This window comes from Stigmatopora argus, chromosome 12 (assembly GCF_051989625.1).
Source record: "Stigmatopora argus isolate UIUO_Sarg chromosome 12, RoL_Sarg_1.0, whole genome shotgun sequence".
Classification (NCBI taxonomy): Eukaryota; Metazoa; Chordata; class Actinopteri; order Syngnathiformes; family Syngnathidae; genus Stigmatopora; species Stigmatopora argus.
This window is the reverse complement of record NC_135398.1, coordinates 9,441,415-9,457,036: the sequence shown is the minus strand read 5'-3', so window position 1 is coordinate 9,457,036 and position 15,622 is coordinate 9,441,415. Positions and strand designations below refer to the sequence as shown.

General features: G+C 38.7%; 2 protein-coding genes across 2 annotated transcripts in view; one reads left to right on the top strand and one right to left on the bottom strand.

The window, feature by feature from the left end:
• The window catches only part of dsg2l (desmoglein 2 like), a 196,452-nt gene extending 188,257 nt beyond the window's left edge, over nt 1-8,195 (bottom strand). The window contains exons 1-2 of the mRNA XM_077615997.1: nt 7,944-8,195; nt 7,400-7,479 (exon numbers count right to left, since the gene is read on the bottom strand). The gene's annotated coding sequence lies outside the window, so the exon portion shown is untranslated. The remainder of the gene's footprint in view (nt 1-7,399; nt 7,480-7,943) is intronic.
• aqp4 (aquaporin 4) lies at nt 7,987-12,175 on the top strand. The gene is made up of 6 exons (XM_077616002.1): nt 7,987-8,196; nt 9,042-9,161; nt 9,840-10,257; nt 10,335-10,499; nt 11,152-11,232; nt 11,335-12,175. The coding sequence occupies exons 2-6, from the start codon at nt 9,064-9,066 to the stop codon at nt 11,542-11,544; spliced, it is 972 nt and encodes a 323-aa protein (XP_077472128.1). The 5' UTR covers nt 7,987-8,196; nt 9,042-9,063; the 3' UTR covers nt 11,545-12,175.
• Nucleotides 12,176-15,622: the final 3,447 nt, after the last annotated feature.

The following is a 15,622-nucleotide window of genomic DNA, read 5'->3' as shown; positions in this document are numbered from 1 at the left end:
AAAATTGCCCTTTAGCTTTTTTTTACTGTGGTCCTAAAAGCCCTCTGCCATTTTCCCTTCCCTTCTCTCTAGGCCATGTTTTACTCGCCATGAAAAAAAATGAAATCACGGCTGATCACTGTCTCTCAAATCATCACCTCCACTATTACCGCCACATCACATGACTTGGTCTCACTGTTCCAAAGGGGAGAAAGGTAGAGCTGCGGACCATATCCCATTAGCGAGCCTGCCAAAGGCCCATTCCTGAAGGAATAAATCCCTACTCTTCATGCACCATGGGCACAAGCTACTGTACAGAGTCAAATATATAGGCCACAACCTATCTCACTAGTAAGAGAATGATGAACATATACATCACTACTTTAATTACTTTTTTTAATAAAAGTTCCTTCCTTTTGTGGTTCGAAACGGTCATTCGCAATGAAAGTCAACGGTGGAAAAAGCACCTCAAGCATGACGAGCGTGCCATGGGTGGATGTGAAGGGCGGAGGGGCGTCGGAATTTGACTGGCTCGGCTCTTTGCCCACGGCTTTATGACTCTTCCCACATGGCAACGCATAATGTCCACACTCGCATGTCTATACATAGACCAACATGGAAAGTCAAAACCAATGACAATGATGGGTCAACGCTATTAGCCCAACATCCATCTTTTTTTTTTTTTAAATGAGGTTTGCAGAAAACTTAGAAAGCGAGACAAAATTTGCTGAAGACACTTTCATACTATTTGTTGTACTAATAAAGATCAGTTATGTGGAAATGACAGAGGCTCCTTGGTTTAGTATCATTACATTCCTGTGTTGCATTACATCAGAAAACAAACACACCCAGCAATATGAACAATAAAGATCCGAGGGAGCCAATATGGCTGTTTTAACAGCAAAGAAATCTATAAAATTGATCCTATATGACCTGTGGTCTTGAATGTTTTCGTCCAACTGTGTCTCCAGGTAATTTGCCATTAAGCCTGACTTGATGTCACAATGTGTCTCATTTAATCGCAACCTCATATGGAGGGGGTCAGAATCTACAATGAGCTAGTGCAATTACAATAGTTCATTGTTTGAGAGAAAAATTCAAAGGGCACCAAAAAGACAAAGGTTAGGCTTCATAGCATGGACGTAATAATACTCTGCCCCTCAGTAGTGCATCATTATAATCGTCTATGGATGGGAAAGGCCTGTCACAAACTTTTTCTAATGCAAATGAAAAACCATTGCACATACTCAAATCTTACACATCTTTAAAGATCACTATTTTTTATTCATTTATGTGTGAATTGAAACATTACATTATACATAGAGGGGTCTTACATTTTTAAATATCAGTGAGCACAAAGGCAGCACTCTAATTTTATGACTCATATCTAAATAAGATACATGAGCATTTGCGTGTGCTAATAGAGCTGTTTAGTCACAGATCTGTGTGACAGGTAGCCCTTCTGGCCTCCAGTGTGCTCAGTAGAAGTGCTCTCCTGGGTGAGGAGCTGTCGCATCCACTTACACGGGGGAACCATTTCTCTGGCCCCGTTTTCTTCAATCACAACTTTGGCCTGCTTTACCATAGCGGGCCGCATTCTAGCGATGTTTCATATTCCAATGTCCTTTCTCTCTATATATATTTTTTTTAAATCACATCAACTAAGCCTAAAGACCCACACCAGACACCACAGCTTTTTGAAGCCCATCAGCTTTGGCGGCATTTTAAAAAAATAACTGCAAGGCATTTTGACCATACGGATATACGCGTGCAAACAAAGCATCACAACGTAGCAGGTTTCCATATTGGGGGACCGTTTTGTGTCATTGTCTGTCCTGCAAGTGCTGTCTCAGCAGTGCGAGGGTTGTGACAATTGAGCCATGTGCGGGTGGGACGGGGGAGAGAAAATGTCATTTTTGTTCTGCGTCAACAACATGTCACCAATAGGGAAAACAGTCTTCCAATGTACACGCTCCAAAACACTTACTGTAGGCTATCAATTATGCAGCTTGAACTCAAAGTGGGAGGGGGAGGTGTCTGAGTCAGACAGCTTACAGGATTTCATGTAATATATTGTCATTTGACAATAACAACTACAAATTCACATTGATGCTGTACTTTCCGTGTAATTAAGATTAGCATCTATCATTGCTATGGCAACCTCACATTACCTTCGTTAAGCATGACCAACTAAATGTTCAGACAGAAATCAAAGGGCAATGGCAATGAAAAGTCTTTATTCATATAGACGTATTCTTTGTTTGAATATTAAATGTCCCCTAAGTAAAGCCGGTGCCCACCTAGCTTAAAAAAGTAGTTCTCGCCTGTGATCTTCAGCATTACAGAAAAACAATAGTACATCCAAACTGAATGCAGAGCATTTTCGCTTCTTATTTTCTTTCTTGCATCAGTAGCAAGGCAGTGAATGACAAGTCCTTTAGCATTCACACAACAAGAGGAAATGCTCTTTTGGTAAAAGTGCAGCTTCATATTTTTCAAACACAATCAAAACAAGGCTGATTATTACATTCTGGGCTTCTATCCCAAACCATCCTATTCATCAAAGCATTGTTTCTGTACTTCTCTGAGGTTTTGGGCACACCTGTGAGGCCTGTAAGTGCTTCTTCTATAAACCACTATTCTGTGAATGGAGAGATAAGGCTGATTGAAATATGCTCAGTTTAGGAAAGCTGCCAAGGAATTTCATTCCATGGAATTAAATTCAAGAAGCATGATGTGAGATGCAGCAGCACCATGCGTGGGTTTGCATTTTCGGGTTGAATGCTTGCAAAGCACACTGGCGTCACCATGGGGTGTCTGATGGAAACTGCAATCATTTTAGGACCTGGAGAAATGCTCTGTGGTGATCCAGCACTGCATAATAGACACATAACATATACAAATGGTTTGATTGTCCTCTAGCCTCTTCTCATTTCCTCTCTGGCAATATTCCACAAGCTGTGAAAAAATACCCCTTGTCAAAATGGGACATTTTATAGAGTATCATTTTACCCGAAGCCATTTGAGACCATGCATATTTGTTCTGCCCATGCATCTACTTCTTAGTGTAGTGCCATAAACATTTAGTAATCTCAAGGTGATGTAAGTTATACAGTCTACAAACACCACAAAGGCCTGATTCAAGATTCTATATTTGAAACGCTGTAGACATATTTTTTGTTTTTTCTTTATTTGCCCTATGAGATGAAACAAGTAGAGTACATCCATTCCAAATCCATGTAAAATTATCTGTATACTCAACAAAACATCAGAGTGATAAGTCAAATACCCTGAATGTGTTCTTCCTATGTCTATTTCGTCGAAGCGACATCCTACAAAGACCACTCCCATGAGCGTCTGAGACCAAGACAAGACCAAAATTTACGTGAAACCTCAAAGAGGTATGGGTCAAACTAGTAACTTTGAATTTAGAACACAACGATTTAAAAATAAAAAGTCTTGATAATCTGGTATTCTTGTTAAACAACGAATAAACCATTATCGACACTAATTGGCAAAAAATAATTTGCATTTAAGCCTTGCGAAATAATTTGATTGTCCAACTGATTAATGAAACCATTGGTTTAAAAGTATGTCGAAAAGTTTGGTGTTCCAAAATAAGTATTTGCAATACTAATTTGTGCTTTCATAAATACTTTGTGCATGACAGAAACAACCATGTACTTTTTAAAAAAATGCTTATGAGGTTTACAAAAGATTCCATGCATGGTTATATTTTTGTGGCTAATCAACTTTTTTTGTAGTGATAATTGGACAAATTGTGACAAATGATTCAGTTCCCAGTCATTTTCCTCCCACAATTTATCGAAAAACAGTTGGGGATGGACAACCAGTAAATTTTAAAGCTGGATTCAACTCCAGGCCATTGATTCATGACTGTGTGAAATAAAATGACTAAATAGGAGACATGACGCACAAATAGACGACCTATCGTTAGTGCTGTTTATATCATGAGTCATTCACCAAAAATCGAAATCAGTGTTATGTGTATTGTGTACCCTGTGTTCTTCCTTTCAGGGTGCTAATGTTACTATTGAATATATTCTGATATTCCATCACACTATAAACGCAACATGGACTCAGCGGACAAATAGATTTTTCTTCCCCATAAATATTTGGTAATGCTTATTCTCGCTGACATCCTCTTTTCCTTTCGCCGTGGGATCTGAGGCTGATGCTTTGCAGCATCTGTACTAGGCTCCTGTGGGTTGCAGCCTGACAGCTTGTCTCCACCAAGGCTTGGTAATGAGAAAGGCTGTGTTCATTCTGTCGACACGTGTCAGATGCTGTTGTTTTTGGGAGCTCACACACAGTGTTTTTTGGGGTTTGAAGCCGATAGCAAAAAACAAAAGCAACAAAATCGAGACACCTATTTGTGCATTTACAAGCTAGTATGGGGTCTAGAAAAAAGTTATAGTCCATGTGTTAACAAGGAATTGAACAAGCATATTGTTGACTGGGGGTCTGTACAGTCTTTCATGAGAAAAATAAATCATGGCAGCGCTTCTATCTGCTGTAACTTCCCATCATGCATGCATTTTATCTTGAAGCAGTTCCCCATTGATGCAATGACACATACAAAAACCTATAAATACCTTAGCTGTTATACCCTTCTCTGGGTTGGGTCAAAATACTTGGAAGTTATATGAAAGGATTTTGTAACTTTACTAGTTATGAGTTGCTTTACAGTGGAGAATATTAGTATCAAATAGTCACAAAATATGTAGATAGAGCAATCTGGTATAGTAAAATGAAATGCCACCATAGCATGATTCTTTATCATTCATATCATTAGATTGCCCTACGACGGGCATGTCGTGATTACTATCCTATTTACATCTCTTGCAAATACAACCAAATTTTGAATATTTTTTTGGTATCTGGATGTTCGCTGTTTTGTGTTTAATAATCTTTATTCATTCCTTCAGTTTTTTAAAACATAAAAACAGGATGATTTGAAATTTTCCAACTGCACGGTGAGCCACAATGCCCTTATAAGACAAATGTTTTGTTTAGCTGAGGGTATTATTTCCTTTTCCCTGTTAAACCCATAGCGGTCACACTAAAGTATACTGTCCAGGATGATTGAAATAGAATGTGCCAAAAATATGCGATATATCAAATATGGGAGAAAAAAAGCTCACAAATCAAATTGAATTTTAAACACGATGAAGGACAGAAACCAGTTAGAGAAAAAGATACTCTATTCACCATTTGTTTACTCAACGCTATCTCAATTTTACATTCTTCATTACTTGAAAATAGTGGCTATAATGATCAATGATCACATTATGAGACAGCAATTTGAATAGTTTCTCAGAATGTCCCCATTTGTGTATTTTTTTTCTCCTAGAAACTCATAAAACTATTTGTTCTCACCTTGAGTGGAATGTCATTAACAAATCACTTCAAGTTGCTTGGTTGCTGTGAAACAAAGACATTTATGATCTTTACCCAATGGGAGGCCAATTGTAACCTCTTCCAGACTAAACTTAGACATGTTTATCCCTGACATCTGGGAATTCAGTGAAATATATCATGAAATAAGTTTGGACTTTCAAGATTTAGAAGTAGTTTAAAATAAATATGGTGAGAACCTATTAGATCTGACTGATTTTAACCATTTTAGACTATTCAATGTTATTTTAATTATATTGCTTTTCTCGTGTACATTGTATTACGAATCATGTGCCTAATTCCATCCAAGAACTGAGAAGCAACATTTGGTCTTTTTTTTAGTGCTGCTCGCTATGGAAACTTGCTATCAAGCTGTCAAATCTTCCAGAGATTAAGATAAGTCACAGGAGATAAATCAGACCCTCTAGAACAAAATCCGCAGCAGGTGATGATATTGGCGAGCTAGAATTAGGTCACCATTATGGCTGTTTTTACCCTGTATGGTTCAGTTGATGTGATAGCTCAAAAGTGGCACAACAGACATGCGTCAAAGCAGAACAGAGGAAAAACTACAATCAGGCTTCTCCTAATATTCATCTAAAACTGATCCATAATTGATATCTGGTCAATGCGAGTGTATAGATTGGGCGGACTTGAGTAAATGTTTTATCACAAAACAGGTAATTTTAGAACCAAACTTTTTATCGTATGTCATTTCAGTGACAAAAAACATGACTATACTTGTACAAAAGTACTACTAGTACTACTATAGTACTACATGTTTGCTGATATACAGTAGAATATTCTGTTAAGTAATGTTAGATAAGGAGAATATGGTCAAGTTTTTCGTCCAGTCTTGACTAGAAGAATAAACAAGATGGAAAAAGGGGAGGGAAAATTGTGGTAAATTTGCATAAAACTGCATCATAAACATTTAGCTAAAATGTCCAAGGTAAGTGGAGTCTTTAAAAACCAAATGACCTCACTTGAAAGTGAACACCATGCTGGGGTTCTCTTAATCAAATATAAGCAGACTGTATCAACAAACATTAAGCAACTAAACTGCATTTGAAACGTATGCAAATTGAAAGAATTGCGGCTAAATATTAATAATTAGTAGAGAAGGACCTCCCCTGATGTTTGATGCCTCGCAGCTTTCACAGCAAGACTGCCTTCATAATGATTTATGTGGTTTGTTAATGTTTACGTGCGTCAATTTACATATTAAAAAAGGCGCCATATACCCGGTGGCCATAATTTCAAGCTTAATTGTTGAATGGGACAAGCTAAAGAAGAATTAGGTCAAACATAATTAGGAAAAAAGTGCTTGTTGATATTACTTTGTTTACTGTTGTAATATTCCCAATATATAGTCAAAACAGCTAAAATATTCTCTTGTCATGAAGAATATAATGCAACTGTCCTGCAGCTGCCTAGAAATACCCTTTAAAAAACACGTACTTGCAAAAGGGTGTACACATACTGATATTTCTATTAAAAATATATAAATAGTAATTTCTCGTAGTATAATAAGTATTGATTCTATCACACAATACACCCATTACCACTCTGAACAATGATAGTGTATTTTGTAACTTACCTGATTACTACAGCCAGCTCAACTGGACTGTTTTAGTTATTTGCGGCGGTGAAACAAAGGGAGCGTGACTAAATGGAGGGTAAATATTCAAGTAAACTAAACCAGGGGCTTAAAAGGGTACTGGCAAAACTTACCTTAGGTAAAACTTTGAGCATGATAATTCTATTTCTAGTGGCATTACAACAAAACAGGTCTTTTGCATATACTATCATTAGGAAAGCAAGAAATACATTCATTTTGCAATAACATCAACTCACTATCACTTTAAAAATTTAATTGCTAATTGTTTCATTACCTGTTGCTTGCACAGTAAACACCTGAAGCAGTGGCAATACATTCATATTGCAATACATCAACTCACGATCACGACTTTAAAAATGTAATTGGTAATTGTTTCATTACCTGCTGCTTGTACTGTGTTAATTGAATAGATTCTATTCAATAGAAGATCCTAAGGCAACACCAAACCTGCGATGAGTCACCTTAAAAATACAATAAAATAAAATAAAATGTTATGGTTTCATGATTCAATGAAAGTATACCGATTTTTATATATTAGGGTAAATAGTAAAATAAATCAATTGTCTTCGGAGTTGATACAATTATCGCAATTGCATCATTAATGATCACGATTAACTTGTTCATTTTTGTTGCTGTTGTTTTGTTAGTTTACGATAAGGTTGCTGGTATACCAGGCCAAATAATTGTATAAAACAAGTGTCCACAGTCCGTTGAGTGAAATTGATGGGACATATTTCTCAGCACACCAAACTAGGCGACATTACCGTGCCCGATCATTTTTATTATAACTTCTACTGATGACTTGGAAACGTATTGCATTTCTGACGCAGGTTAACACATCCATAATCGTGTGAAAACCCGACCCCTTAAGATTAAAAAAACGTACATTGGTGTCAAGGACCAGCGAATGTTTGTATGAGCTCACCTGATTACGAATCAGAGCGTTTAAGGGGCCACAATAATCACGATCTGGAAGTCGTGATGACGACAAAAAGATGATTTCACTAGCTAACGTAATCAAACATACCCCCCTTAGCACTTCTGGCTTGCAAAATATATTTGTTGCCTTGACTTCAAAATTTGTCCATAGCTTCATTTTGGAAAGAAAAACAAATACCTTAGTGAGGCAAATACCAAAAAATATATAGCATCGACCACACCTGTAGGTTGAAAGTGCTGTGAGTATGACTGATTCATTTACACACTGTAATTAAAAAGAAACGATCACAACAGCACATAATTTACTACACAATAAATGCTCGATACATGGCATGTAATGATTGTCGCATTGCTTCGTAGCTACATTTAAAGCCCATCGTAATACTTCTTGAAGTTCACAATCTTTGCAAGCCTTTAGTTGCGCTTTTCGATCGTTTTAGAAGTTCCAACTATTTTTCAGCAAGGGAACGCACCATGAGGCTTTCTTCAGAAAGACGCGTTTCATGCACACATGATGAATAACCTTTAACATTAGCTTTTAGGATGTTCTCTCCCCAAAAATATTATTTACTTTATCACAAAATATGATGCAACAAACGTGAAATTATCCTATTTTGCAAAGTGTATGATTTCTCTGTAAATTCTAGTGGCTCACAATGTAAACCCAAATGTCACCAGAATGCTTCCAGCCACAAAAATATCAATGATGGATGTGATAGCAAACAAATGAATGTCAAAATGCCGAATTTTATTTATTGTTTTAATCTCCAGAGGTTAAATCCCGATGCCCTATCACTGTGGCTCTTGGAGCTCTGATCCCAAGTGGTCACTGCATTGGTGATCCATCAAAAGTCAAATTTTCTATTTTTTTAAGTAAGAATTACTACAGCAAATGTTCATCTCAGCATGTAGTGTCTACGTGGTAGCAAGTGGCAACTGTTAAGTACTGTATACACTCACAACGTTTATTCTATGTTTAAAGTAGACAGATTTCAATCTCTTGACATATCAATGATCCTCTTTGATTCTGTTTGCGGTCACACAGTTTGCACAGAGAGCAAAAATCTCTGACTCCTCCCAACAGGCTTTAAAACTCCTAAGAGGTAATGCCAGACGAGCAATCCCGGGGCACCATTAGCGGAACACGTTCGAATGTCAGAGCGGCCATGGGGTCCTCTTCTCGGCCTTCTGCCCCTCGCTCCATGTAAGTACTGCACTATTCCCTATGACTTGCCTTTCACCATCATCTGCTTTGGAATGGAAGAGGTTTGCTATTCAAAATAATTTTGGAGGATGATCTGATTATGATAGGCTGACTTGGGATAGAATTCATCACACATGAAAACTTCACTTAACTTTGCATTTTCGAGTTTTCCCAAAAGAATCTTCCTAATCAATTTAAAATAAAATGAGGAGAAACATGGCCACTTGCTTTAAAAACTTTTATTTACCAATTGTTTGCTGTTTTCCCTAAATTATAATGTAATTCTCTCCGACGCAGTACCATAATAAAGTGACTGTTCATCAATTTCGGTCGCCAACAGGGGGCAATGTTGGGCAGAATTGCAGCCTCCTAAAATGATAATTATTTGAAGAATTCTTTTTTGGGTGAAAAAACAGTTTTCTCTTGTGCTGGCTCATTACCATTATCCTATATAATGGAAAAAGATCCATATTAACTGAACATATTTTCCAGCCATTACAATATCCATTTGTTTTGGACAGGTTGTCTGTATCTTCTCTAAGGAAGCAACAGCTCAGTATGAATAAAGAAACTAAAAGACTAAGAAAAAACGTTTTCACTTGTGGTGACAGCATTTAATACATTTGTGGAAAGTGTAAATCTAAATGTACGCACATTTTTAATGCTTTTTTTCTATAGGAGCATATTGATGGGAACCGACAAGATTGCGGGCAAAGAATTCTGGCGGGCTGTGGCTTCGGAATTCCTGGCCACACTTCTATTTGTCTTTCTTGGTCTGGGATCCACCATGGGCTGGCCTACCAGCTCTCCCCCGGCGGCCCCTCCGGCGACCCCAATACCTCCTTTACCTGCCCACAGAATCGTCATTTCACTGTGCTTCGGCCTCACCATTGCAACCATGGTGCAATGCTTTGGCCACATCAGTGGTGGACACATTAACCCAGCGGTCACGGCGTCTATGCTCGCCACCAGGAAAGTGAGCGTAGTAAAAGGGGTGTTTTACATTGTGGCCCAGATGGTGGGTGCTATCGGAGGTTCCGGTTTGGTGTACCTTGTGACACCTCCTGACCTTAGGGGGTCGTTGGGCGTCTGCACGGTGAGGACTCAGGATTTAAAATGCATGATTTATTTGCCCTTTAAAATATGTTTTTTATAGAAGTTGTGTTTTCTTAGGTGTATGGGAGCCTCACAGAGGGACACGGGGTACTTGTGGAGCTGCTCTTAACAGCACAGTTGGTCTTCACTATTTTTGCCACCTGCGACTCAAAACGCACAGACCTCTATGGATCTGCTTCCTTATCCATCGGTCTGTCTGTAACGATTGGTCATTTATTTGGGGTGAGTATTTATCATAAAATGGTTGCTGTTAAAGTAGTATTAGAACGAATTTTACTTATATATGGGTTTGATTCCCCCCAAGTGCGAATGGCCGTTTTTGTCTGTGTGCCCTATGGGTGACCATTCTAGGGTGTAGTCTGCCTTTCACCCAGTCAGCTGAGATAGACGTCAGGAGACCCCCTTAACCCTTACGATGATGCGCAGTACGGAAGATGAATGAATGAAAAAGGGCAGTCGTCAACCCTATGAATTAATAATGCCATTTGGCTCGTCTAGATAGTGATATAATATGCAAAAATGTACATTTAGTTTTATTTGTTTCCATGAAATAACAAATCATTACATTTATTGACTGCATCGTTAAGTTTCATTTGTCCGAATAGAAAATGACGACAGGCTATTAGAGCTATAATTAATTATTACCATGGCAAGGAGCTAAATATTATTAGGACCATTATCATTTATTTTATTTATACCAAAGTAAGAACTCTCCAATGTATTACATTGCTTGTTTATTAAAAGCTGGTGTGTGTCATAGTGTGGCAACCTACCTATTTGTGAGTATGCCTAAACGCTAGAGAGAATGAAAACACATGAAAGTCCACCAAAATGAAATGTTTTGTGACTTACGTGACTTTTGCACATCTTGCAGATTCCATACACAGGAGCCAGCATGAACCCTGCTCGTTCTTTTGGCCCAGCGGTGGTCATGGGCAACTTCAATCAGCACTGGGTAAGAGGTCTTGATCATGCTAATTTCCTCATTTGTGGTAGCTCACTTTTTTTTTTTTAATTAAAATGGTTATCATCTTAAAAATACATATCTGTACTGCAGGTATACTGGGTGGGGCCTGTCCTGGGTGGTGTTCTTGCCGGACTCCTGTATGACTACCTATTCTGCCCGGACTCGGGCAAACCAGGTCCAGGACAAGTGATTCCCAAGGACCAAATGGGGGGCTACAGGGACATGGAGTTGGCCAGGAGGAAGAAAAGGACAGAGAGAAAAGACGCGTTGCCAACAAGAGAAGTTCTGTCAACTGTATGACGAGCACAAGTTCTGTAAATGAGAATGAATGAAAGAATGTGTTTGTGGCTTTCTTATTGATTCCCCTCCCCGACAACTGCCATGCCTTGAAATAATTCATCTTTGAATGTGTTTTCAGTCCAAGAGGCTTTGTGCACTGAACAATTTTGATGTGTTACCATATAATAGCTTGAATAGAAGCAGAAAGACAATCTCTGGTACAGTGAGTGTGTAAAGTCCACCCAGGATCATCACGCGGCGATATTAATGTTGGACGAGTGAGCAAGAAAATGTGGCCTTGTTATTTTGGGATTAGTGTCACACTTAGTGCATGCAAAGTGCATGTCAGCCTAATACGACACAAATGAAAAGTGAAGGACTGCTCTCTATTTTTTAGTGCAAAAGCATTCTAACGGAAAATGCACTATTTTTAATGTTCTTATTTTGTACATGTTCTCTGTGAAATAACTATACTCCATACTGTAGAAAAATGATTGTTTTAAAGTCCATCTACTACTAGTTTTAGTCATAAAAGATGGCTGAATTGATTATTTAGCTTTTTATTTGGCCTCATCTAATGTCAACTGTACTGGAATTTGTACCATGTATTTTATGTAAAATATGTTAATAAAGTTTATTCCAAAAATATGAACTATAGAATGTAATGATTTAATTTAAAGACATTACTTTGAACTTCCCTTTGGTAGAACAGTACTGGCAGCTGATGTCAGACTTTGATGAGTTCATCTGGTCCCACAAATGTGACATCGGAATAAATTTACAGTCCAAAAAGTTTTCTCGCATCAAATGTCTCCAGGGGAGGGCAGCCAAGAGCTTTGTATTACATCCTTCCTTGCTCCCCTTCAAAAATTGTGTACTGTATAAAATGTTTGTAAACATATAAACCGCTTTATCCTCATTAGGGTTGCTGAGGGGTGCTGGAACCTATCCCAGCTGACTCCGGGCCAGAGGCGGGGGACCTCCTGAATCGCAAGGCACAACGAGACGGACAACCATACACACTCACACCCATAACTGGGGGTAATTTAGAGTGTGCTATCGGCCTACCATGCATGTTTTTGGAATGTGGGAGGAAACCGGGGTACCCGGAGGAAACCCACGCAGGCCCGGGGAGAACATGCAAACTCCACATAGGTGGACGTGACTTGGATTTGAACCCAGGACCCCAGAGCTGTGGGGCCAACACGCTAATGTATATCATAACCTCCGTTCTTCCCTTATGTCCATAACTGGCTAATTTCTTCACACCGCACAGGTAAGAAATCTTGAAATGGCTTAGAATGTTTGTTTTAAACAGACCACTAGAGGTCTTCCCACCAGTATGAAGTCATACAAGTAATGAAATGGAAATTCGCATTTGCAAATGCAATTGCCAGCACAGTGCAGTAAAGGCAAAAGATAAAACACACACCTTAAAGATCATTAGCAATTAATATTTGGGGATTCGCATAGGAAAAAAACGTGTTAAACACTCGTTCAATAATTCATACTATAAACAAGAAAGTCTCCCACTTCCTTAATAATTTAGACGTAAGCTAATGTTGATTTATGCAGGAAGGTTTTCGCTACTAGCACTGCCTGAAGTGCCCACATTTGAATTAAAGTAGGACAGTAGCAGGCAAGTCTGTAATAACATTTGTATAATTTTATTACTGCTTGCGGCCCAGTTCATTTCCTCCTCCAGTAGCGGCGTGAAATTGTTTGATTCTGCAAAGTGCCCTGAGTGTGATGCTCTGGGCTCACTGGGAGGTGCAGGAACAGGAAGGCGGGTGACACTTCGTACCGATGCTGTCACACACACATACATGCCCACAGATAAATAACATTGCCAGTGCCAGGCTTTGTTAGACTGGCCCTCTTAATAATTCACTCAGTTTTGAAAATATGATTGATATTCTCACTCATTCTGTCACATGTGATGAATATTTGAGGGAACACATTCCAGAATACATGGCAGTGCAATAATAAGTCATTCATTACACTATCGCTTCATATATGGTGGCACGTTTGTCAATATGGAACTCATTGTCCCTTTTGTTGAACTAGGTCCTTTTTGGAACATTCAACGTTGTTTGAAAAGCATAATTACGAACTGAGATGTGAACTAGTGACTGATTGGTACATGAGCAATGAAGCCTGGTAGCACACACCTGAGACCCCATTGTTTTTTACACAGGCAGGGAATTTGGAAGTGCTGATTGGGATCCTCCGGGCTTCCAACATGCCGCCCTCTCATATACCAACACGCCCTCCATTTCTTCCTCCTGCAATTCCTTTATGCAGAGCAGCACAAAGTGCGGTGTGATGAAACACATTTGTTTGACTTAACTCTTGTTCTGCCCGCATCGTCGAGGCCTCTCGCCGGCCCAAAAGCAACGACACTAATGAGAGGATGTATGTACATGTGTGCTACTTGACCGCAGGAGCCGTGTTCCATTTGGGTTTCCGGTCTGTGTTATTAGGGAAATCTTTATTATTGTTGCTGCCCTCAAGTGGGGACCGTGTAACAGGATTACATTATATTGGAGCCTCCCAGCAAGCAGCCCCCTCCTACTGTCTCTCTTTCACTCACTGTCATTGACTCCTCAGTCCACTGTTGGGGTGAATGGGTAGGGTACAAACCTACATCCATCTATTTTCTATAGTGTCCTCATTTAAAGTCACAAGTGTAGAATACTACTATTTCAGCTGGATATGGGATGAGAGGTGAGATATTTTGAAAGCTTCTTATGCCAGTGTGATAAGACTTTCATTATCAGGACATGATACCTGTTATGAATATGAATTAATGCTTATGACATATTTTAACTGTCTAAAAAAGCAACAGGTTGATAAAAGAAAAAAATGTTGACATGAAAAAGATTTGAGATGCAAATGGCGAATGGTTATGCTGCTTATGACCAGTCAGAGAGAGCGAGAAAGAGCGAGAGAGCAAGATAGAGAGAGAGAGATGCCACCATTTATAATAATGGTGTTCAGGTGGGATTGTTGATCTGTTGGTCAACTAGGAAAAGTTCTATTTTCAATCTTCTTTGCTGTAAACAAAAACATCAGTTTTTCCAGGGCTTGCTTCTTTCTCATGTGCTTGTATTTATAGCCAAATTATATCATTTTCTTTGTTTGTAAGCAACTCACATCTGCAACCAATCCAGAAAATGTGTTCAACAAAGTACACAGCCGGTGCTTTACAAGAAGAAGCCTCTTGTTCCACAGCAACATTATAGTGTTGATTTTCGGTGATTTGGGGCATAAAGCTGCCAGGAAATCCTAATCTACCTCCAATGTATGTTTTCAACACTGACGTGCCAGCACCTCGATTATGAATGAGCACAGTTTGATTGGAAAATGGCTAACGTATGGGTTCGTGGCAGGCCTGCAGGCAATCTGTGTTCATGAGGGTTTGTTATACTAATAGCAAAAAAATGTGTGTACTCTACGTGTGTGCAGCCTGCGCATTTTAGCCGCTGCTGAATCAGATGCCAACAATTAAGCTTGGAGTCAAATATCTTTTGAATAACACTTTACAGGCTCTGTTATGTTCCCAATGTGGGACATGAAGGTCTGGTGAACTTCTTTAAATCCTGTACTAAAGTAAGAGTGGTGTGGGGTGCACATATGTTTACTTTAAGTCCCACTACCATGGGTTTTTACCCACTAAATGATGAAATCTTGTCAAATAGTACTCAAAAATAAATGATCAAGACTTACACATATCCATGACGATTGAAATTAATTCATTTTCAACACCACATGTGTCAAAGTGGCGGCCCAGGGGCCAAATCTGGCCCGCCGCATCATTTGGTGTGGCCCGGGAAAGTAAATCATGAGTTTTAGGATAAATCAATAATTGTAATTTTTTAATCATTTTTTTTCTGTGTTTTTAGTTCAAAAATCTTTTTGTAAAATCTAAAAATATATTTAAAAAAGCTAAAATAAACATTTTTTTAGACCTATAAAAAAAACTGAATATTCAGGGCTTTTAAGCCAGTTCTTTTAATCCATTTTTTTTTTTTAATCTAAATATTATATCTAAAATGGTCCGGCCCACATGAAATCGAGTTGACGTTAACGCGGCCCC

Coding starts and splice junctions, on each gene's coding strand:
- aqp4 (XM_077616002.1), top strand. CDS start 9,064: ATGCCAGACGAGCAATCCCGGGGCACCATTAGCGGAACACGTTCGAAT. Junction 9,162..9,839: donor CCTTCTGCCCCTCGCTCCAT/GTAAGTACTGCA, acceptor TTTTTTCTATAG/GAGCATATTGATGGGAACCG. Junction 10,500..11,151: donor CGATTGGTCATTTATTTGGG/GTGAGTATTTAT, acceptor CACATCTTGCAG/ATTCCATACACAGGAGCCAG.